The sequence below is a fragment of the Eleginops maclovinus genome, chromosome 21, assembly GCF_036324505.1.
Source record: "Eleginops maclovinus isolate JMC-PN-2008 ecotype Puerto Natales chromosome 21, JC_Emac_rtc_rv5, whole genome shotgun sequence".
Lineage (NCBI taxonomy): Eukaryota > Metazoa > Chordata > Actinopteri > Perciformes > Eleginopidae > Eleginops > Eleginops maclovinus.
In genome coordinates this window covers 15,008,722-15,033,605 of record NC_086369.1, presented here as the reverse complement: position 1 = coordinate 15,033,605, position 24,884 = coordinate 15,008,722, and the positions used below count along the sequence as shown (strand labels likewise).

General features: G+C 44.5%; 1 protein-coding gene across 2 annotated transcripts in view; it reads left to right on the top strand.

Moving 5' to 3' along the window:
• Positions 1-22,002, top strand: part of mllt10 (MLLT10 histone lysine methyltransferase DOT1L cofactor) — a 35,862-nt gene extending 13,860 nt beyond the window's left edge. For both annotated transcript variants that reach the window (XM_063912780.1, XM_063912779.1), the window contains exons 7-19: positions 1,067-1,165; positions 1,751-2,093; positions 2,874-3,092; positions 3,235-3,702; positions 8,959-9,113; positions 13,245-13,362; positions 15,926-16,004; positions 17,117-17,319; positions 17,865-18,005; positions 18,299-18,354; positions 18,441-18,706; positions 19,044-19,134; positions 19,397-22,002. In XM_063912780.1, coding sequence (XP_063768850.1) covers positions 1,067-1,165; positions 1,751-2,093; positions 2,874-3,092; positions 3,235-3,702; positions 8,959-9,113; positions 13,245-13,362; positions 15,926-16,004; positions 17,117-17,319; positions 17,865-18,005; positions 18,299-18,354; positions 18,441-18,706; positions 19,044-19,134; positions 19,397-19,669 — 2,511 coding nt within the window. In that variant the 3' untranslated portion in view covers positions 19,670-22,002. The remainder of the gene's footprint in view (positions 1-1,066; positions 1,166-1,750; positions 2,094-2,873; positions 3,093-3,234; positions 3,703-8,958; positions 9,114-13,244; positions 13,363-15,925; positions 16,005-17,116; positions 17,320-17,864; positions 18,006-18,298; positions 18,355-18,440; positions 18,707-19,043; positions 19,135-19,396) is intronic.
• The last annotated feature ends 2,882 nt before the right edge of the window (positions 22,003-24,884 follow it).

The following is a 24,884-nucleotide window of genomic DNA, read 5'->3' as shown; positions in this document are numbered from 1 at the left end:
CAGAGAGGAAGCACTTCTTAATCAAAATGACCAGTGGAAGAAAAAGTGCATGAAAAATAATCCTTTGGATGGAAATGAAACAAAATGACACTAGAAAGTCCTATATACAGAAGACATATGATTCTATCAGGCAGCAGAAAGAAGATGATCTTAGCAGCTCTTAAGCTACTTAATGGAGACAGAAAGGGGGAAAGTTTTAAGTTATGCACACTCAAGCAGAACTCCCCCGAGTGTCAGCGTTAGAGGAAGCGGGCGTGCAGAGAGGTGAAGCTGCTATCTCCTGATTCGGCTGCTAAAGTCTGTTAACTGCCACTCATAAAAAAAGAAAGTCTGGCTAAACTGTCACCAGCCTCCAGGCATTAACCCTGTGTGGAGACGACGACAGGGGGAGGGGCGTCTTCCTGGAGTTGTCATGACACTGACACACAAGCATGTCTCTCAGGATCGCTGCATATTTTCCTCACCTTTATTCCATAGCGTGTGTGTGTGTCTATATTCCTGTGCAGAGAGGTGTCAGGGTGCGCACTGGAGGTGTAAATGCACTGGCACCCAGTCGCCACCTCGGGTGAGAGAGGAAGGGTGGCGGCGGCGCCCGTGTGATAGCGAGGGTGTAAATTGAGCTGTGATGGTTACAGAAAGAGGAGATGATTGGATGAAACGATGAGACTTTGTGCGCGGCGAGAGGCACTTAGACACACTCAGCTCTAAACTGCAGCGTGCTGAATCCTCCGTTCTCTATCACTCTCCCATCACTCTCTTTGTTTGCGGATCTCTTAGCTTTCATCTCAGACTGAGCCTTTGAAATGTAATGCTCTCTCTTTCCAACACACACACACATTATTCCTCCTTTGTGCTTATATCCTAATAACTCGTAGCTCTTAGTTATTTCTGACGTCTCTTCTCCTCACGACACTTGCAGATATGCTCTCCATATTCAGTGATTTCTCTAAAATGCAAAGGGTTATAAAATAAGGGTCTGTTTGTCTTTATTCATCTCCTCCCTGCACTGTGTCTTCAGCAGCTTCACTCATCTGGTTCTCCTTTTTGTATCTCTATCTATCTTTAGAAACACAAGGAGCGGGACAGGCACAAACCTAAACACAAGAAGATCTCCATGGACATGTCCCCCTCCCTGGTCCTTCCTAATATCATGGTCCCAGAAAAGGTGAGGGTGCTCACTTTACCCTTTTGTTAGTTAAATATTAAAGCAGGTTAATCTTCACCTTCATCTACCTTTATGGCCCTCCTTCTGTATTCCTCACATACCCTGTACTCCCTCTCCGGTGCTCCTCATGGTTCCTCGCCTCCTTTTTCGTTCAACCCTCATTTTTTCATGATCTTTAGCTGTTAGCTTCTAATGGCTAGCGCTCCAACACATTGTACGTGGTAGGCTAAGGGACGGGACATCTCTAGTGGTTAACCAATCACAACAGAGAGATAACCAATCAGAGCAGACTGGGCTCTGGTTTCAGACAGAGGATGAAAAGAGGTGCTGCAGCACAGGCAGTGTGAGAAAAATAAAGAGCTTTTTGAACATTAAAGCATGGAGACATGTCCCAGGAGAGACACAACATAGTGATATAATAGAGCTTCTTTGAAACACTATATCATCTCTCACAAAGCTTCAAAGCATGGGTCGACAAAGGAAAACCAGCACATTTGTTAATAAACCGATGCATTTAAACAAAACAATGAAAGTACGGTCAAGTTTATCTTAACCAATCTTTGCACCATCTTCTCCCTCCCCCAGACCTTTAACAGTGGCAGCTCAGCGGGGGGCGTCCCCTCTCTCCCGGCGTCCTCTCAGAAGCGCCTGGACGACGGCAGCGCCCGCTTCACCACCGCCAACTTTCAGGAAGTGTCGTCGGCGCTTTCAGGCGGCGGCGTCGGCTCCAAAGACGGCCAGGCTGCAGACGCTGGGAAGGCGGCGTCCGAGGCGAAGACCAAGAAGAACAGCATCCCGGGTCACACCGCGGGACAGCGGGGGGGCCGCAAGTCTCTCTCCTCCTCAGGGAAACCCCTCCCCTCCGCCGTGGTCACCATGGCAACCTCCTCCACATCTGCCTCTGCTTCCACGGGGCCTTTCCACCAAGGTGAATTAATGGATGGTGCCATATGTTCATCCCCCCCCCCCCACACACACACACACACACACAGCTGGGAGTTCAAATCCAGCTAAAAACTGCAGCACTGTCGCAATCACAGGAATGTTATTACACACCAATAAGAGAGGAGTGTGTGTGTGGGTGTGTGTGTGTGTGTGTGTGTGTGTGTGTGTGTGTGTGTGTGTATGTGTATATATATATGTGTGTGTGTGTCATTAGCTGGATTCTGGCCAGACACCAGACTCCAGTGTGTGGCCCTGATAACAGTGTTTCTTCTCCGCTGGCCTCTGGCTCCTGTAATCGGGGGCCCCGTCTGGGAAAAAGATGCAGAAACACCCAGAGAAAGAAGGAACGTGTGTGTGTGTGTGTTAGGGGGTGGGGGGCTTGACCTGAAGGGAGGCAGAGCTCAAACTGAGCTCCTGTGTTTTGTACTATCAGGACCTTGAAGCCCCTTGTCAAGGTGGGTGTGTGTGTTTGTGTGTGTCAAGGTGTGTGTGTGTGTGTGTGTGTGTGTGTGTGTGTGTGTGTGTGTGTGTGTGTGTCAAGAAGAGAGATGGTGCTTGTGCTTTCGAGGCACTTCCTCTGTGGGGAGGGCAGATAGAGAGCGGGGGAGCAGATAAAATGCTCATTTTGGTTATCTTGTGTCTGCTTCTCTCATGATGATTGAAAGGAGAGTCGTATGAAAGTCCCCCCCCCCCAGCTGTGACGTCTGTTTCCATCTCATGTATCCTTATCTTTTTGTTCTGTCGTTGTTTTTCCTTCCTCCAGGTCTCCTGTTGACCAGTGCCAGCAAGAACCCCTCTGCCCCTTCCTCCTCAGACTTCTTGAGTTTCTCAGACCCATCGCTGCGTCCGGGGGCCGGGACCACCTTCTCCTCCCCGCCGTCCTTCAGCAGCTGCCTTGTGAAGCCCAGCTCGGAGGGCGGAGCTTCTGAGGGAACGGCGACTCTCTTCGGCTCTCTGGTGTCCGCCACCACAGCCTCTGCAGGTACCAGACCTTCAGAACCAGATCCTGTCCGTCCTCAACGTTCACTCCCTATTCAATATTAGACAAACCCATTAGTGCCAGATTTGACCGAGGAACCAGAGAACACATAAAGGTTTTCACTTCTGCTTTCTTATCATTTCAGTGGGCGGGAAGCTGTATGAGAATTCCCACAGTCACACATCCAGCGAGACGCCAAGCCTCGGTGGCTCCACTGCCTACAAGAGGCCCCCGCCCTCCAGCTCAGGGCCCGGCATCGGAGGAGGAGCGGCTGGAGGCGGGGACGACGGGGTGAAGAAGAAAAAGAAGGGCAACTGGCGAAACAGATTTGGACCGTGCTTCACCACGGATGTGAAGGCTTCAGAGGCAGCTCCCTCCCTCACCCTCCCCACATCCTCCACGGCCTCTTCCTCCGCCTCCCCATCCTCCTCGTCCTCCACGCTCTCAGGCCGGCCGGGCTTAGTCTCCAGCAGTGGATTAGGAGTGGGGGTGGGAGGAGGAGGAGAGAGGGGGCTCGGGGTCATGGGGGTCAGTGGTGGGATTCAGAAGTCCCCGTCACTCCTCAGGAACGGAGGTCTGCAGAGCAACAGCAGCTCCTCGAACAGCGGAGCAGGTGAGGAGAAACCAGTCAACACACAAAACACAAAACTGAGGAGAGTTTGAGAAAGAAACTCTCAGCAAAATGTCCTCACTGTGTAGCTGCTGCTCAGGAATACATCACAACTAAATAAATTGCTGTTGGCAGTTTAATCAGGTAATCAATTAAGACTGGAAGATAAAGAAGTCGTGTCTCGTCATGTTCCTCACACTTCTTATTCCTAGGAAAAGTCCGGCATCTACACATCAAGAAGTTAAAAGTACACTAAATAAAATAAAATAGAAAATGTAATCAAATCACAACCAGAAAAATAAATGAATTGTGCTCTTCATCAAAACTGCTCAATGTCTGCACAACACACACGTCTTTTAGTGGTAGAAAAAATCTCCCATTATGGTGCAATATATTACAGGCTAGAGAAATATAAACAGCCAGTAACTCAGCAGAATCCTCTGCGTGTCCCTATGTTGTACGATAGGTTGATGGTGTATTTAGTGTGTGTGTGTGTGTGTCCTTGTGTCCTTGTAGCAGTTTTTTTTCTTCAGCTCCTGACATGTGGAGCTCTCTCATCATTCACCTCTAAACGCTGCAACAGAAACATGTTGTACAGCGAAGCAAATACCTACCAATACCAATCAGAAACGGGAAGGATTGGACACACCTTTGTTAGTGTGTGTGTGTGTGTGTGTGTGCGTGTGTGTGTGTGTGTGTGAGAGAGAGTCAGTGTGTGTGCGGTCTGCGCTCACACACGTGGAAGTGGTCTGTGTGTTTCTTTCATCGTGTTCTGTTGCTTGGCAACTGTCTTTATGCTTTGGAGTTCCCCTCTGCTGATGGAAATGGCTCCGCAGCCCACACATCTCCCCTCTCCTCCAGAATCTCCTCCCTTTGTTTCTCCTGCTTCCCCCCCCTCCCGTCTCCCCTCCTACCTGCACTCTGCCCGTTCTGCAGATCACCTGTTGCTGCTGTGTGCAGTTGAAGGTGTGTGTGTGTGTTTGTTAGTGTGTGTTTGCACAGTCGTAAGTCAATGTGTATATAAGGCACATGCTCACAATGCATTGCCATTTAATATTATCAGCTGATTCGGACACATTTGGTTTTATATTTACAATATTTACACAAGGCTCTCTCATCAGACATCATGTTTGTTTGTCTGAGTGTTTTTGTTGTTTTTGCTGATTACTACATTTAAAGATATGAATACACTGTGTTTTAATTATACTCAATTCTTCAAAGTAATAATTGTTAAATCTTTAACCTTTAAAACATATATGTTGTACAAGCAACTCAATACCGAGAATCAATAAAATCCATGCATCTGTAGTAATGTATAAATACAGTATGAAACAGATGTGGTTACTAAGCAACAATACGTTTACTATGATCTCAACATTTGTGTCTTTGTATTTTCCGACCATCTTGAGCTACATAACCTTTAAAAAAAAAGTACAACCTGTTGTTTCAGTCTGATATGCAGAGATGTAGTTATTGTTTTAGTGGCATCATGTAATGATAAATGCAATACAACCCCAGATGATGGGGAGAGTTGACAGACATTTTCACTTTTGTCTGACTGGAAAGAAACATGTAGCGTTACCTTTGCTGTGTGTGTGTGACGACTGGCGCACAGTTAGTTTGTGTTTCTGAGTTTCGGGTGCTCGCCCTGCAGCCGAGACTTCAGTCTGATCTCAGCTGCTGCAGAAGATAGTGAAGAGACAGTTGTGGTTACATCTGGGTGTGTGGCTGTGTGTGGCTGTGTGTGTGTGTGTGTGTGGCTGTGGGGCTGTGGCTGTGTGGCTGTGTGTGTGTGTGTGTGTGGCTGTGTGGGGCTGTGTGTGGCTGTGTGTGTGTGTGTGTGGCTGTGTGTGCTTCTTCCTACTGTAAATATTTAGCTCAGGGTTAATGCAGGGCAGTTATAGGGAGGATCTTGCCCCCCCCTCCTTCCTGTGTGCTGATGGATAGATAGTTAGCCTGATAGATATGTGTTGGAGGGGGGTGGGGTTGGGGGGAGCAGGAGGTTAGATTTTGGTTAGGTTAATGTTTGACGGCAGGGGGGTCACTGATGGGACGGACGTGTTTGGTGTGTGGGGGAAGGAGAGATGTTGGGTGGACATGAATTTATTCAGACGTGTGTGTGTGTGTGTGTGTGTGTGTGTGTGTGTGTGTGTGTGTGTGTGTGTGTGTGTGTGTGTGTGTGTGTGTGTGTGTGTGTGTGTGTGTGTGTGTGTGTGTGTGTGTGTGTGTGTGTGTGTGTGTGTGTGTGTGTGTGTGTGTGTGTGTGTGTGTGTGTGTGTGTGTGTGTGTGTGTGTGTGTATAATTTCCTACAGTTTAGTCTCACTGCTAACCCAGTGTGAGGGAAGCTGTGAACACCAGGAAATATTGCGTTAACAAAATTTCATTTAAAGTCAAAATTTTAACTTGTTGGTTAAAAATCAAACCTTCAGTTTTTTGCATTAGGAGAAATGATTTGAGATATGATAAGGCATGTTCCTTTGTGCTGTTTCAAGTTATACAGTCTGCAAAAAATGTCAACAAATAAACTAAAATAAAGCTGAGATAATCAACAGGTTGATTTAAATAAAAACCTTTTGGGGCACAATTACATATATTATAAAATGTAACTTCACAATTTCAAAATGTTCTCTATAGTTTTTGTTCTTTTTAGTTTTAGTCAAAGTATATTTACTACAGGTATAAATATATTTGAGCTCTGGTAGGAATTGATCCAAAAACACAGAATTTTAACCACTTGAATCTGAAGAAAAACACACACACACACACACACACACACACACACACACACACACACACACACGAACACACACATTATGCAGTAAACTTCAAAGAACGTTTCTTAAAATTGAAGACAAACTATTTAAAAGTGACAGCTCTTTCATGTGCATTGTGTGTGAGCCTCCTCCATAAACTCTGCTGAATAAATATATGGTTAAAATATTTTCTCTAGTTGAATCACGCCTCACTTTGAAACCTGCCTGAATTTGCAAAGACTGTCCGCCGAATCTGCTGTTAACTCTGCAACTCGTACGGCTTTATCAGGCTGTGGCAATCCCACATACATGCGGACTTGGACACGCACGCACACACACACCCATGCATGCCCTGGGTGTTGCTCTGCTCCCTCTACACGTTGCTGCGATGTTTGAATACATTTCTGTTTATCTTTTGGTGGTAGAGAGTTCTCAGAATAATAAATCTCTCCTTAGCCGGGTTGGCATTCAGTGTTTGTCTCCACATTCCATTTTTAAACATGATTAAATGACTGTCTGCACTTTTACTAAAAAACAAGCCCCTGGGCCCCCCAGCTTCAGCATCACACCGAACATGGCGGGACGTTTCCTTCCAACGCAGAAGAGTGAAAACACAGATCCAGCTCTTTAATAACGGAGCATGATGCCGTGCACTCGGTTTTCAGATTGAGGTTAACCCTCCCTAAACACACGACATAGATTTCCTATGGAGATAAAACCGGCTCGAGCTAATCAAGGTGGATATTCCTTAAGCTCACAGACATAGTGAGCAGGAAGGGAAGAGGAACAGGAAGGTCGATAGAGGCGGCTGTGCTTCAGGGGCTTAACGTTATCGATCACACACGGGTGGAAGTTTTACAAGCTCAGGCGTGTATGTCAGAGGTGTGTGTGTGTGTGTGTGTGTGTGTGTGTGTGTGTGTGTGTGTGTGTGTTGTAGAGTAAGTTGTTATTCCCATGAAAATCAGTTTGTAAAGATAATGCTCTGTAATACTTGTAAATATTCTCACCTGTGTTGGAACAATTAATCAGACGGTCTACTTTATAAAACACATTTCTCTGATTTTATTTAAGTCGCTTTTACATTTTTTAAAATTTTAAATTTAAGGGTTAAAGGGATATTTGTCAGAGCTGCTCTTCAGTTTGAACCTTAAACTCACCCTGTTAGAGCAAGAGGTGTTTCTCCTTTTTAAAGAGACGATATTTAATTGAATTGATTTACATAAATATAATTAGAATTTCAGAGAATATTTACAATACACACATTTATTTATAGTTACATCTAAATTAAAATATCACGTTCTGGTTGTCCAAAAAATAATAATGGAATAAAAATAGTTTAATTCAGGAAAATAAATGCAGACAAATTAATTGCATTTCATTCAAATGTTTTTAATAGAGCTTTAAAACAGCACACACTGCCTCCACCTTTGGACATTGTAAATACCCTCTATTTTCATACGTAATAAAGTCCATATTAATCCAGATGAGCTCTATTTTCTCCTGCTATTATCTGAGTTTTGGCTCGGTCATTGTGTCTCCTCAGCAGCTTCCTGTGTGTTGCTCCAGCTGCAGAGCTCCAGCAGCAGCTCGTGCCCCCTGAGTCATGGCCGCCCTGCTTTGGGTATCAATTTTTCTGGTGCATATTACAAAGCGTTATAAATAGTATGTAGGGTCCTCGCAGTGTTCCTATCTCTCTCTCTCTCTCTCTGGTGCTCTCCCTCTCTCCCCCTCCACCCCTCCCCTCCTGGCACAAAGATCTCTTGTTCCCCCGGTGAATGTGTGCTGCCCTGAGCCATTCAGACCTTTGTGGGGCTGAGGGGCCCTGTCCCCCCCATCCCCCCCCCCACACACACACACACACCCTCCTCTGCTGGGGTCAAAGGGGGGCAGGGGCAGGGCTTATCCCTGGTTAGTGGGCGAGCAGAGGGGTGTGTGAGGGGGAGGGAGGAAGAGAGATAAGAGAATGGAGCATGCGTATGGGAGCGTGGAACTGGAGCAATATGTTCGCGTTAGTGATTTATAACTTGGGTTTAATTTTGAAGTATCATTTTTAATAAGCTGAATTACTTTATCTGAATTGGTGCAAAGAAAACCTTCATAGGGAAATAAAGTGCACATCTTTTCCTCTCCTCTTTTTCCCCAGTTTGTGAAATGTGTGTTTGTTTGATGCTGTTTTATATAATCATAAAGACAGTAAAGGATCTGACCACATACTCCAGAGTCCTTTGGTACTTAATCATGCATAACCATTATTGGTTTATTAATCATGCACATTGTTTAAAAAGGGTCCTTGTTTAAAACCATATTTGAATACACTCATTTGTCTCTTTCAAGCCACAAAACAAGGACTGAACAGAAAAGGCTAATCAGACCCCGTTTTCCCCTCATTCTATTATTTACACCAATGCTTTTCATACTGTAATAATTAAAGTTGCTTTAACACAAGCGGTCACCCTCAAAATGTTTGTTTATTAATATTATTTAATGCTGTTCATTTCTCCACAGGTGTTTTCTGCGGTGCTGACGGGTCATCGGCGGGGTCGGGAGCTGCCTCCGTTGGCGGCTCGGAGTTGTCACAGCAACAACAGCCCACACCTTCGCTGTCCTCCCCGTCTCCGTTCACTGCCACCGCACCGCTCACCAGCACCGCCAACACACACGTGAGTTCACACACACACCAAAAAACTCTCATTCACATCCTCACATTCTCACATGCTTAAAGGACAGAAAGGTCTGTCTGTGAAATCATTCAGAAGTCCTAAATTGTTGTTTGAAACTTTTCGTTAAGTGTCTGAGATTGAAGGAGGGGTGGCATTCCATTTGGATAAGGAATGGATGATCGGTTCTATTTACTGTCAGTTTTTCAGTATAATTTTACCCAGATGTACCCATAAATATGGCATTCCACTTCATCCCACATCCATTCATACATATGTTAAATAAGGAGCGTACACTCCGCATAGTCAGAGGGGGAAGAACAACTTGTGTGTGTGATCTGTAATTTAACATACAAGGAAAAGTAAAACTAGCTTTCAATGTGTGAGTCGAGGGAAGGAAGAATTCATTTGAATATTCCTGATATTCAAATTAAAACCACTAAATAACAGAGTTCGCTGCTGGCAAGTGTGCGTCATGTATTTTGGAATGTATTGGATTTTTTGGTTCCTTTTTTGAATAGTAATGGAAGGGTTTTAAGGTCATTACATTTGTACTTAAAAAATGTGCAGGTTCCCTTCACGCACGCACGCACACACACACACACACACACACACACACACACACACACACACACACACACACACACACACACACACACACACACACACACACACACACACACACACACACACACACAAAAACAATTCAGGCCACGCGGGTAAACGGTGGAAACACAAATAAACCAAAGCGCACAAATTAAACGTCCTTCTCTCCAAATCTCTCAGCGCTGTTATTAATCCACAGCATATTGTGTGTGTGTGTGTGTGCGTGTGCGCTGACCTCGTGTGCATGGTATTTTCTCTGCAAGTCATTCCATGGACGGTTTTATCCGGTACACCTGTAGAAGGTCTAGAACAGTGTATTGAACCACCTGTGATTCTGCTGCAGTTGTCCTTGGTTAATTGTGATCTCTATTATAAAATAAAGTCAGTCTAATATCTGTCAATGAACAGTCATGTGAAGGGACCAATCAGAACACAGAGACCTATTTCTTTTAAATTAAAGTACATATGTAGTGTTCAATGTAATGGATTTTAGAGGGGATAAATCACCTCTGCTGTCCTTTTTAAATACACACTTGCTATTATGCTTTATACTTTTACATGTTGGAAAAAAGTTTTACAATCTTGTGGAAAAATTCAAGAATGAATGCTGCCATATTTAAGGAAAACAGCTATTTTTTATAAAACTATTTTAGGATGTTTTTATTTACATTTGAATCATTTTAACAGCTTTTTAAAACTTTTAAACAGATTCTTATTGAACAGCTGAGCAGGTTTCACCAGATCTAATTCAATTATGTGGATTTGTCAGACCTAAAGCTGCTATTTTTAGGATTGTCCTTTTAGTTTTTTGTATGTGAGGGCACTGACTCTAACTCAGTCGGCTCATCTTCAATCGGTGACCCCAGTGTCCATCCTTTCAAAGCCCCCCAAAGACCCTGCTCTGTCTCTGTCCACCCAACCCAATTTTTCTCCCGTGTCCACTTGCCACCTCTCTTTCTTCTTCTCTCTCTCTCTCCCTCACACACACACACACACACACACACCATTTTCTTTCACCCTCGACCTTCCTTCCCTCTGTCCCCATCCATTTCTCTTTTTCCCCCTCTGTTGTCCTCTGATGTAATGACATCTGACAAGCACCACAGTAGGGATGGAGGGATAGATGCAGGGAGGGAGGGATCGGGGCAAGTGTGTGTGTAATGTGTGTGTGTGTGGGGGGGGGGGCTCTGGCCTGGTCTTCATCGTGCCCCGCTCCTCTCTGTTCAGCACATATTAGAGAGGACGGGAGGCCCAGGGAAGCACTGGATATCAAGCCTGTTGGCAGCATGTATAGGTGTGTGTGTGTGTGTGTGTGTGTGTGTGTGTGTGTGTGTGTGTGTGTGTGTGTGTGTGTGTGTGTGTGTGTGTGTGTGTGTGTGTGTGTGTGTGTGTGTGTGTGTGTGTGTGTGTGTGTGTGTGTGTGTGTGTGTGTGTGTGTGTGTGTGTGTGTGTGTGTGTGTGTGTGTGTGTGTGTGTGTGTGTGTGTGTGTGTGTGTGTGTGTGTGTGTGTGTGTGTGTGAGAATTGAACACCAAGAGATTTTTTTTTTTCTTAACTGTCACTTGTGTGTTTGTAAAGTGTGATGCGCGTCTCTGGACATCTGGGACACACACACTCCAAATCAAGTCTGCAGAAATTACGCAACTGTAGAAGGATGCCAACAACAGGCCTCCCTCTCTCGCTCTCTCGCTCTCTCTCTCTGTGTGTGTGTGTGTGTGACAGGGACCATTTGCTATTTCCAGTCCTCTAGCAGACTCTCAGCCTACTGTTATTGGCCCTCAGCCCAGGACAGAGAAAGGGAGCGAGGGAGACTTTGAATGAAAAATGAATGAAAAATGAATGTTGATGGGAAAGGGGGCCGGGTTATGGCAGCGAGGGGAGGAGGAGAGAGAGAGAGCGAAAGGGAGGTGGAGAAAGAAGTCATTTCAGTGAGAGGGGGGGTGAATGCACGGAGGGTACGGGTTCTGTCTTTTGATTTTGATTTTAACACTAAACAGTGACGGGAATTTCCAGGAAGTTTTCCAATTTTCTGTTATTTTAGACGAACCAGGTCCATCAATTTGTAATGGGAAACAATGACGTTATAGTTGTCTTTATCCCAGGATGCACCCAAAAAAATACTTCTATTTAATATATTTATAATTAATATATAAGACCAAAAAAATGCAGTCCTTTCTTTGGTTTCCACATATTTGTTCTGCTCATATAAAAAAGTTAATTGTTTAGGTGCTGCTCCAATTCCTTTTTGTCAAACTATCTAAAGTTAAGGATATCAGATTATTATTCATATTTAATTCATCAGCAATTTGATGATTAAGTTTTGTTTTATAGCCACAAAAATAACCTTTTTTCTTCAGTGACTTTAAAAAAATCTTGTCATGGTTTTCAGCTTTACTACAAATTACAGAAATGACTCCTGAAAACTTTCTGGTGTGTTTTTGGTTGTAGCGTTTAAACACAGGCTGTCAGCCATTTTGTTCTATTTAGACAGACCTGATCCTCCCCCCCTCCCGATGCTCCACCCTCACCCTCTTCCATCTCACCCCACCCTTCAGTGCATGGTCCTTATTTGGGAAATGCCTTAATTGGATTAAACTCCGTGCATCAGAAACACTTTGTCAGCATGTCAGTGTACTGTGTGTGTGTGTGTGTGTGTGTGTGTGTGTGTGTGTGTGTGTGTGTGTGTGTGTGTGTGTGTGTGTGTGTGTGTGTGTGTGTGTGTGTGTGTGTGTGTGTGTGTGTGTGTGTGTGTGTGTGTGTGTGTGTGTGTGTGTGTGTGTGTGTGTGTGTGTGTGTGTAACTGAATAATGGGCCGTGCATCCACAGTGTATCAACGTTTTTATGTATGTGAAGTGTTATCAAATCCACATTTAAACGTCACTTGAAATCAATAGTTCAAATACATGCCGGTCGAGCTTCCCCAAAAATATAATACAAATACTGTCACACTCATACCGTAACACACTGAAATACACACCAAAGAAACACCTTTGACTTTGGTGTGTTACATTTGAGTTTACGAGAAAAAAAAATCCTCTTATTTTGAAAAAAGACATTTAAGAAAAACAAATTCATCAAAACATTTATTAATTATCTTTATAAATTCAATTAATATATTTTAATTAACGTTTATCGACATGTGATATTTTATACACTTCACTATCATTGATATTTGTATTAATTCATAACTAATTCAAATCTAAATTAATACACTTTTTTATTACATTCCATCATTTTGTGAAAACATCTTTACATTTATTCGTAATATATTAGAGAAGCAGTTTTAGCACATTTATTAAATACTTCCAGCTAGTCGCACAGTTACGCATTAAAACGCATGGAGGGACTTTTTTTACACTTCATACTCTTCACTCCCCTCCTGTCTCTAAACAATCAGCTATCCAATCAAAGAGAAAATGGCAAAAAAACAACAACAATATAAATCGCTTTTTAAAGGACTTCTATGTGCAGTTTGAATCCCAGTGAAAGCAGCCTTCCTGTGTCTTATTATCTGTCTCTCTTTCTTCAGGTGAGCGGTCTGCCAGGCTCCGTCTTTAATCTCGCCCCCTCCCACATGTTCGGTAACCGGCTGAATCCAAACTCAGCCATGGCAGCTCTCATCGCTCAGTCCGAGGCCTCACCAGCAGGTAACACACCTAATGTGACGACTTGTGTGGTGTGTGTGTGTGTGTGTGAGTTTGTGTGTGTGTGAAAAATGTATGCATGTGTGTCCGAGGGGGAGATAATGGAAAGGTCACGCCCCCGCGGTCCCACAGAGAGGTCAGGGGTCAGCACTCGGGATATTTTCAAGCTCCGCCCACTCAGATCCTGTTACACTGCGTGATTGTTCTCCCCTCTCACACAAACACAAACAAATACGGCTCACACCCGTATCGCTTACATGTAAAACATTAGACTCTTCCCTGAGCTGTGGGCAGAGGAAGAGGAAGAGGAGGAAGAGTAGGGTGGAGGGACGGGAGCCACCTTCAGGAGCTGCAGCAGGAGAAAACAGGAGGATGGTTATCTGTCCAGAGGAGCTGATGAAGGAGTAAGACGTGGCTTTAGAAATCAGAGGAGCCGCTTCCTGATACAACACATCTGGCTGAACAGAGAGGAGAGAAGAAAGGAGGGAGAGGAGGAGAGAGTTAGGAGGAGGAAGGTAGTTAGTTCCTGCTGCCGGTCAGCCGTCATCAGAGCCAGATCCACGCTGACCCGCAGGTCAACTCACTAATCAGGCTGAATGACAGGAGGCCACAGGGCTGTGTGTGTGTGTGTGTGTGTGTGTGTGTGTGTGTGTGTGTGTGTGTGTACAAAAAAAGCTTTGTTTAATTTAAATGTAAAAGAGTTTGGTGGCGTAAGCTGCAGATTGTCTCTCCGTTGATGCAACTTTCTCTGCTTTATCGGAAAAGAACATTACACTTTCTATTAAATAAAGGTTTGCTTTTTATTTAATTGTATTACAAATACAAATAATAAGAAAGCGTAAATTAAGTCTTTTTTTACTGTCGGTTATTATTTATTTAATATGTATTCATATAATTATTAGTTGTTTTGCCATTTATTTTCCTGGTCAATATTTCGGATGAAAACTGTCAATAACCAACAATGTAAATGCCAAATATATTCAATTAATAATGACTGTAAAACAGGAAACTTCACAGGAATTGTTTAGCATTTTTATTTGTAAATTGACAGAAATGATTGATAAATAGATTTTTTAAAATCATTGCTGATTTATTTTCGGTCGACTGGCTAATCACTTAATCTCCCCAGTAATAGAAATCATTGTTGGAGCCCCTTCTTTCTCTGGTTCTACACACAGTGGTGTGCAGCACGTGTGTGTGCAGCTACAGCAGTGTGAAGTTGTGTTTGTGGACCAGTCAGGGTCATGTGAGCACAAACGTGCAAGGTGTGCGCGTGTTTGTATGCATGGAGCCTGTTTGCTTTGGCAGCCGCTCCTCTTTGCTTTCGAGTGTCTGCAGGGAGCGGGTTATGAGAGACAGAGGAGAGGAAAAAGGCGGCGAGCGAGGGACCAGAGAGGTGACCTGGTGGGGGTAAAAGCTGGGATTGACTGTCTTAAGTAGAGGGGAGTGTGTAAATGCAAAAGTGTGCATTTGCGTGCATGTGTGATTCATTACTCTGTGAGGAAAATGAAAAGGAGCGTCTGGCCAGGGGCCCGGAGGGAGGAGGTGGAGACTCTCACAGAAGGTAGAGGGAGAGACGCTGAATGAAGCTCGCTGTGAAAGAGAAGAGAGAGAGAAGTTTAGGAGTTTGATACGTTAACACTATACATTTATTCCTGTCTTTGTTTTGGCCCTCAGCTAGCTTTGTTCTCCCCAAAAAAACACATTTACAAATAATGATGATGTTGATTATTCTGTCGATAATTTTCTCTGCTTATTGATCAGTTGTTTGTTTTATAAAATGCCCTTAAAATGGTGAAAATCAACAACCAGTTTTTACCCGAAACTCATGAAAACGTCCTCAAATGTCTTGTTTTTATTGTCAAAAAGTAGCAGCGTACTATCATTTAGGGGTAGAGAAAGCAGAAAATATTCACAGGAAAGAAGCAGTTTTTTTTACTGTATTTTGTTTCTTGAAAATGTACTCAAACTGATACATCAATTAACAAAATAGTTGGAATTAATTTAATAGTTAACAACAGATTAAGTAACCATTAGAGCTCTACAGACAAAACGCTGTACTGTCAGGAAAGCAGCTTAATTACACCTCCATTATAAAACTAAAATAAATCCACATGTTCAGATTAAGAAGCGGGGTTTATCACAGATACACAGCATGAAAATCAAATGTATGAAAGAAGTACGAAGCTTGCATTTTTATTAACTGATCATTGTATAAATGTTTTATTTAGCCAACGCATTTATCTGGGTGTATTTGTATTTATTTTCACCCCTGCAATTGTGCACGAAATGCTGTTCGACTATTACAGGTTCAATTTATATATTCGTATTTATTAAGTCACAATTAAATGACCATCACAGACGCAGCAGAATAACCAGTGCTGTGATTCACAACGTATTTATTTATTTACGCACCAGAACAAAACAAAGAAGAGATTTCCTGCCGTTAAAGTGTTTTTGCGTGGACACAACTTTAAAAAAAGCCCCCAATATGTTCGTTTTCAGACGTGTGTTTTTAACTTTATCTTGCTCAGTGTGTGTGATTGATTTTTTTGTGTGTGTGTAGATCAGGAGGTGGGAGACGGCAGCAGTGGCGTCGGAGCTCAGGGCTTCTCCATAAGAGCTTCTCCCAAGACCACCCCGCGGTGAGCACACACACTCACACACACACAGATGCTCCCTCCCCATTTACATTCCTCACTGCCCCCCCTCACCCATCCCCCCTCTTGGTTTTCCCTCCGCTGGCCCCTCGCCTCCTCTCTCTTCCTCTCACTCCTCGCACACACACATGCACACTCTCCCTTTCGCTCTCACCCCTACAGGCTACCCTCTCTCAGCCAACGGTAACGTGTGTTTCTGAAGGTGGTAACCATCCTTCAACTCCACTCAGATCCTCGTCTTTTTTTTAATCACACATGGAAGGACAGTCTGATTTTCTGCATCCCCTGCCTTTGGGAGTGTGTGCATGGATCTCTCAGGATGGGAATATTGACGACACAGATCTGTTTTTGTTTGTTTCTACTTCTCTGTGGGATGGATAATTTCACTTGATGAGGTTGGTTACAATTTGCACGCTTTTGCTCTTTACATCTTCCCTTTAGGAGATCTGTGCGTGGGAGGGGGTGACATTTCATTAAAAAGGAAATATTCTAACAGAAGAATACGGTGTCAGAAATGTCTCTTTTAAAGGAGCTCCTTTAATGACATTTCGAACACCTTGAAGGTTTACAATTCAACCTGTTAGTTTGAATAATCTGACGCGTGTGAAACGCTGTGACATTGACACTTCTAAGCGTTTTTTCAGTTTGCAGCACGATTAAAAGTGGGGAAATACTGACAATACTTTCCCCGTATTACGCACCTCTCTCTCCGTCTCTGCGACTCTCTCCTGCTGTCCCTCATTTCCTCTCTTTCACACTCAACAGATTGTTTCAGCACGTTAGATTTATCGCATCAAGACAGTCCACTTCCCTCTGTCTGTCTCTCTCTCTGCCACACACACACACACACACACACACACACACACACACACACACACACACACACACACACACACACACACACACACACACACACACACACACACACACATTGAAAGCCTGGCCCCTTTTCATTAGAGGCCACTGTAACAACAAATTGATGTAGTTTTATAGCCAGCAGTGTCTATGTTTGTCTGACGTTTATGTTGGGTCGTTAATCTCCCCATTGACCTCTCTATCTCCCCCTTTCTATCCGTGCTCTCTCTCCCCTCATTCAGCTCCCCCATTGGTGGCCTGCAGATCCGCTATGACTCCTCGGGGTCGTTGCCGGGGCCGGCGCTGGGGTTGCTAGGGGCGGGGGGAGGTGGCGGAGGCGGCGGGGATACGCTGCCCCCGGTGGCCACCAGCATAGAGCAGCTCCTGGAGAGGCAGTGGAACGAGGGGCAGAGCTTCCTGCTGCAGCAGGGAGCGCAGGGGGACGGTGAGACACACACACACACACACACCTGATGAATGCTCTAACACACACACACCTGATGAATGCTCCAATACACACAGAGCTGGATGTCTTTTTCAGATATTTCAAAAGACTCTCTGCTCCGATACAGTTTTGAGGACTTGTGTTTTCTCTAGTCACTTCATCTGTTACTATCCGACATTTTTCTGCCTATATTTATCTATAAAGTGAAAATGAAAAAGGAAAGGCTCCTACCATTCCTCTCAGATTTTGTGCAAACTTTTCTTTTCCTTGTCGCCGAGTCTGGCTCTCACCGGCGTCACTGTTCTGCAGCTGATCTTGACCTCCGACCCCCCCCCCCCCCCTCAGAGTGCCTCTGTCTAATCAGTCACTGCGTATTTGAACAAAGTGGTGAGGAATCTCTGCAGAGCGCCATGCTTTCTGCTTAAGGACGCACCGGTCAGAGTCAGAGCAGCTCTGATATCAGTAAAACAGAGAAGTTTACAAAATATGTTTTAGCAGAAAGAGCTATTCCACTGTGATTGATGAATCTGCCCCCCCCCTGTCAGTGCTGGGCATGTTGAAGGCGCTTCACCAGCTGCAGGAGGAGAACCGGAAGCTGGAGGAGCAGATCAAAAGTCTGACCATGAAGAAGGAGAGACTGCAGCTCCTCAGCGCTCAGCTTTCAGTGCCTTTCACCCCCTCCTCTGGTACACACACACACACACACACACACACACATACACAAACACAATCTAAAACAGGTAGTCAAATAACATTTAAGTTGATCAAGAGCACATGATTTTACAACTTTATTTAAACTGATGATACGTTCTGTGCTCAGCTTCTCAAATATAAAGATCTATTTGTTTTCTGTGTTTGAAGGCGAGATGAAAACATTACTTACTTCCTACATAACTTGTGTGTCTTTTATAGATAAAAAATGACTTATTACACAAAATAATCAAGAGAATAATGAATGAAATAAATAACTGTGTTGCAGATTTGAAAGGAGGCCACCTGGGGGCCACTGACTCGTCATTTCCTTCGGCCCCTCAGGTAAAAACAGTTAAACTCATACATACAGATCATTATTCATTCTAACCATCAAAAAAACGTTTTCATAAAGTCTTTCTCTCTCTCAGGACGGTGCGTCCTGTGGGGGCCACAGCAGCAGCGGCTCCACCTCGTCTCTCTCCACCCCCCCTTCCGTTTCACAGAGCCCCCCCCAGCTGAACGGGATCGGGGCCCCCGGGATGGGCCGGGTGGTGGGGCTGATGGGACCTCTGGGTGCAGGTAGCGCTCTGGGCATGGGGGGGATCGTCGGGGCGCTGAACGGCGTGATCCAGACACCTGCGGGCCCCGGAGGCCCCCACAACAATGCAGCAGCTACCATGCCCGTTCACAACAGGTACGTCTGCTTTTGTTACCTGGAACTCTGTGTCTGATAAAGTTGAATGAACATTTTAGCATTAAAAAAGTCGGGGATCATGCACGGCGTTCAACCCCGTCTCTGAGTCTCTAAAGATGTTTGAAGGTGAACTTTCTTTCCTCCTCTCCTCTCCGTTTCCTTTGCTTGCGTGTTGGATTCTTGCAGCTCAGCCGCTAGTAAGAACAGGTGAGACTGAAGCCAGTCCAGCATCCCAACCTCAACCTCTTATCTTTCGAAGCAGTGTATTAAAATCTCTCATGCTCAGAGTGTTTGATGTGTGTGTGTCTGACCGTGTGTTGTGTTTTTGTCTCGTCAGCGCTGCGCGGCTCGGCCTGCTGTCGGAGCAGCACCGACTCCTCCTGCAGCACCATCAGCTCCAGCAGCTGCTGTCCGCACAGCCTACAGCGGTACGACATACACACACATACACACACACACACACACACACACAGCTTACTCATCTTTCATCTCCCCTTTTCTTGTATACTCTCGTTTCCCTTTTTTCACTTAAAATGTTGACTTTACTCAAATGTTTTCCTCCTGTTTCTCCTCTGGAAACCTCCATTTTTTTGCTATTTATTCTTACTTCCACCTTTCATTAATATTGATATAACAACATGCAGGTTTGTAAAATATTGTTGCTTATCTCTCTCTCTCTCTCTCTCTCAGGAGCAGCAGCAGGTGTTGCTCTACCAGCTGATGCAGCAGCAGCAGGAGCTCCAGCAGCTTCAGTCGCTCTCCTCCTCCAACCAGATCCCCTCCATGTCCTCCGCTCAGCTGCCCATCAACAACCTGCTGCCCGCCGCCCAGAGCCAGAGCGCAATCACCGCCAACCCCTTCCTGGCGATGCAGCACGCTCACGTTGACTCGCACGCCCCGGGGGCGCAGAAGCCGCGGCTCTCCGAGAAGGCAGTGGGCGTCGCGGGTCAGGAGAAGACATGACGGCAGATGCTCTTTATTTTCGGGTTATTGTTTTTTCTTTTTCTATTAGAATAAATATGCAGAGTCTTCGGGAGGCTGTGGGTCCACTTTGTGGTTCAGTGCAGCAGAGAAATCTGCGTTCCTGCTGGATTATTAGCACACACTATGGCGAGTTCACCTGCAGCTCCAGGTTTATTTTGCAGCTTTTTCAGGAAACAGTCTTAATATTTTGTGCTATTTATGTCCATCCAATTTTAGTTATTGTTAGCTTTAGGGCTGCTTCAGGTTTTTGTCACTGTTGAGGTAATATTTTTCTTTTGATATCACTGGTAGCAACTTCGATCAGTAATGAGCACATGGTGTGTGTGATCTCTCCTGCTTCTTCACATCTCTCTCGTGTTCGTCACGTTCATTTCTTCTTTGTCTCTTTTCTGCTTCTCCATCCTCCACACTAAGATCCCTCTCTGCTGTCTCACTCTCTCAGGGGCCTCCGCTAACTCAGCACACAAGCTAGCACACACAGAACTACAAACATTAAAAGAAATATAGCAGAAATACATAAAATATATATAAAAAAAGAATTCCCCACTACAGGACTTTACAGTAGCAGATGTGTGTTTGACATCTGTCTCGCAGCGATCCCAAGGGGACTACTGAGTGAGAGGCTTGTGAAAATATCCCACATGTTCTCACTGTCTCTTTGTGTAGATGCGTTTATGTCACTGAGCCAAGCCTCATACAGTCACCGCAGAAGCCTTGCTTTTGACTGTCTCTTCTCTGGGCCAGAAACAGGGGGCTCACTCAGGGAATGTAAAAAAAAAAGGAATAAGCGGCACGTTGAATGTTCAGAGGGATGCGATAATCCACACAGACTCACACAGAGAGAGATTATGCAGTTGGTTGTCAGCCTTGCATTTGATCTTCCTGATTGAGCCCCCTGCTGCACCTACCTCTTGAGCAGGACCAGCTACCAGGACCTAAAGCAAACCCACCACAGTGAGGACCGGCCAGTCAGGGTCTACACCAAAGTGCCTGAGGCCAAAGGTGGAAGACTTGTGTCCCTTTTACCCGAGTCACTCAGCCCAGCTCTTCACAATAGAGTGGTGCAGGAATGAGTTCTCAAACCCAGAGAGTAGCAATTTAGCATTTCAAGCTCCCTCCTGTTTATGGTTTTTGGTCATTAGCCTGAAATAAGGTCTGTGGTTAACACAAGCTGAGTTCTACAACGTAAAATACGTCACTGGTGAGTTTAAACACGCCAGTTGCTAACAAGTGTGTAAATGAAACGACTAAACGCCATCACGCTAACATTAGCCGCTTTTAGCTTAGCGGTACTCACCTGAAGTCATGTGACCGTGCTGTAGTTCCTTTAAAGCCCAACATTAGCCTTATACTTCTGGCGTTGGCATTTCATTTTTCAGAAGTCATCCTTTCCTGCTGAACAACACATATATTAAGTGAGTGTTTTCCACAGATCTTATTTTCTGCAATAATCCCAAATCCAATGGAGAAATCCCATTGGCTATTTGACGAGGGAGCCCTTGCGATGCTAACTTCCGGGTCGGCCTTCACTAATACATCACCCAGGCACCAGTTCATGCTACTGGTAATTAAGCTGCGCTGCAAAGGCAACACTGGAAGTGCGGCCTCTTTAATAAAACCAGGAAATGTTATTCTGCTGCATTCTCTGATATCAAAGCCAACTTTGTATTGTGCTTTTTATTTATTGGGGGTTTGTTTGTGCAAAGGGCGTAAGGAGATATATTTTAAATAGCCCGCTGGTGTTGCCGCCTAACATCGTTTTTATACTACTGTGCAAAGTTCTCTTTGTTTTGTTTCTTTCCCTCATCTTGCTGTAAAATCGTTTAATGACTTCTATCTGTGTTGTGTTTGAAAGCTAGAAGCTATTGATAGTTGGCTGATTGTGGCGGGGGGTGTGGCTGTACATAGCTGTTTGTAGGGGGGGACGTGTCTTCAGAGGCACCGTTTTTACCTCGTCAAGTGTACATAAACCTTTCCCATTGGCCGTTGGTGTACATAAGTGATTGTGATTGGCCGTGCTGGTGTGAAGGAAAGCCAATGAAGCCTCAGCTTGTGTGTGAATCTTTAGGACCAGTGACTGGACACACAAAGTATTAATTTATTTTTATATGTGCAGGGACATTGTGTTTCTTTTTTTAAGTTTTGCACCGTTTTCATGAGAAGTCATTTTATACTCGGCACCGTGTTTTCATCTGTGCACACATTTGTTTGGATCGATTTTATACAGTTGGAAAATAATGGGAGGGGGGGGAAATCTGACGTTGTATTTCAAAACACCAAAAATAAAGAAACACTCTGGATAAAAATAACAAGAGCTTTCTGTCTTTTTGTCTAAAATGATGTTTAGTTGCTCCATCAGCTGTAAAGATGTGTGGCTGTTTCAGGAATGTATTGCACTAACAGTGTGTTATTTATCACTCTGGGAAAACCATATCATCTATACAAATGAGTAAATAAGACTGTTAATAACTCCTCAAATAATCTATAATTATTAGATGATTTATTTTTGATCACTGCAGATAAAATGAGGTTGAATCTGAATTCATTTTATTCCAAATGAATCACCACAATGTCAATTAAGACATCGACCTTGGTTTATATTACGAGGCGCTCATTTTGTAAAATGAGGAAGCAGCATGATGTTATTTACTCCGTAATAAGGGGGGGGGGGGGTAATCATCAAGGTAAGAAGGGCCAATAGAACATCTTTACATTTAAACAATGTGCTTCAAGGCTCCTGTCCTCACAAATACACACACACACACACACCAAGGTTGATGACTTCCAGCTGCCAAGAAACAACCAGTGTGTGTGTGTGTGTGTGTGTGTTTAGAGGTGGGGGCACCATTCTGCTACATCTGCTTCTACCCTGGTAATTAAAAGCTCACTTTCCTCCTGCACCCCCCGAAAAATACCCACCCCCCCTCATCCTATCCCCCTTCAGGAGTTTCCAGCCTCCCTTCCCTGCTCACACACACACACACAATCTAACCTGCATTCAACAACACAAACCCCCCTTTCTATTCTCTTTTCTCAAGCACTTGCTCACTCAGCCCCCCACTACCAAACATCCCTCACCATGCCCCCCCCCCCCTCCTCACTATCAGGCCTGTCAATCAAACCCGGGCTGTTTAAATACACCCCCCCCCCCTCTCTCCACACAACCACCATCCAGGACCCTCTCTTCTATAAGCCTCCACCATCAAACCTGCCTCCCCTCTGCTCCTGGTAATAACACACACACACACCGCAGAGCTGCTGTGTCCATCATCGATCACACTCCCCCCAGAAACCCTCCCCGGGGGTGGGAGGTCTTATCAGCTGATGGAGGACCCCTGTGTGCTGCCCGGCCAGGAGCCTGATCACAAACTTGAAACACTGGTAAGCTCCGATGTTAGGACACACACACACACACACACACACACACACACACACACACACACACACACACACACACACACACACACACACACACACACACACACACACACACACACACACACACACACACACAGATAGCGGGCCAGCAGGAGGGTTAAGCCCGGGATGATGAGACTAATGTCGGGCAGATATCTGTCTGCTGTCAGGAGGAATGTTCTGCAGCTACAGAACCTCTGTCTGCAGCCTCATGGTGTTCGAGGCTAAGCTAGGAGCTAATAAATGATGGTTGGACAAAAAACTCCAACCAAGAAAGCTTGAGCAGAGTGAAACTGAAGAGATTGTAAAAAATTCAAACTTGATGCATCTATAAACAAAACACATCTTTGCAATGATTTCTTAACAGCCTACACACGCATGTATGCGATAAAAGTGAAGATATACCTTTGTTACCAAAAAAAATCACAATTAAGGGACCATACATAGAAATACATTCAAAAAGTGAAGAGATGATTTATGCTAGATTTAACTATTAGCTAACTTCCATTTGCATACTGAAATAATAACACGAGGCGCACAAAAACCTATCTTTTTAACATATATAAAACAATGTTGTAAAAAAAGCCATTTTTTAATTAAATGATGCAACAGTATTTAGTTAATAGAGTCCTACTTAATTTGAATTAAATGTAACCACAGCTCAAGACACACTCTTAATGTGTCACAAACTGGATGTCCTCGGATTCAAGCTTGGACCTGGTAAGGCAGGATCATGCAGAAAGAAACTTTTCAATTCATTATTTTGCAATTCATGATTTTAAAAAATTGTGCTGAAATGTTTTATACCTGAGCAGGTGAGATGCAGGAAGGGTTTCTTCTTGTGTTCTTACAATGTCCTGTAGTAGAATCAGAGAGTGTTCACACAGCATCAGCTCTAGAATAAACCATTGTGAGAAAGTGTGTGTGTGTGTGTGTGTTCAAATTTGCTGTTATTTCAAATTGAAGGATTCAGTGTTCCTTTATGAACTGAGATATTCCCCTAAGTTCAAATAAACCATTTAAAACACTGGAAAAATCCTTTCCCCATACTTCCAGTATTTGCTGCCATCTTCTCTCTCATCCTGGAGGAACTGAGACACTCCTCTCCAGCCAAGCAGAAATGAACGCATACCCATAAAACAAGTTAACCAAGAGTAATTTCTACACCGGTTCTGGCATATGTTTGGTAATTCAGTTAAATTATTTAATTAGACCCCAGCCTCAAAGAGAGAGCAAAGAGCAGTAAAACAGAGAGAGGCTCGCTGTAATAAACCATCAGCAGGAGGAGGCGGTGTGTACAGTAATGCAGCGTAAATCATCACAGAGTGGCTGCCATTAGGAGCCCTCGTCCTGGCCAGGAACCTGCAGGGGCCCCGGTCCAGAGCCCAGCGGAACCAGAGCCGCAGAGCAGAGGTGTTTAGGGCAGGAGGAGAGAAAAGGGGGAACAGCTGAGGAGATTCCCAGGGTGTGTGTGTGTTTATATTTGCGTGTGCCCCCCCCCCCCCCACACACACACACACACAGGTCTCCCTCCTGTAGGATAATGGAAGTGGGGAGAAGCAGCAGGACTAGGCCTCCTCCCTCTCCATTTTCAGATATCTGGTATTCTTCTAGTAGGTGACACTGTTCTGTCAACCCTGATACACACACACACACACACACACACACACACACACACACACACACACACACACACACACACACACACACACACACACACACACACACACACACACACACACATAAAACACAACACCTTATGTGCCTCAATGCAGAC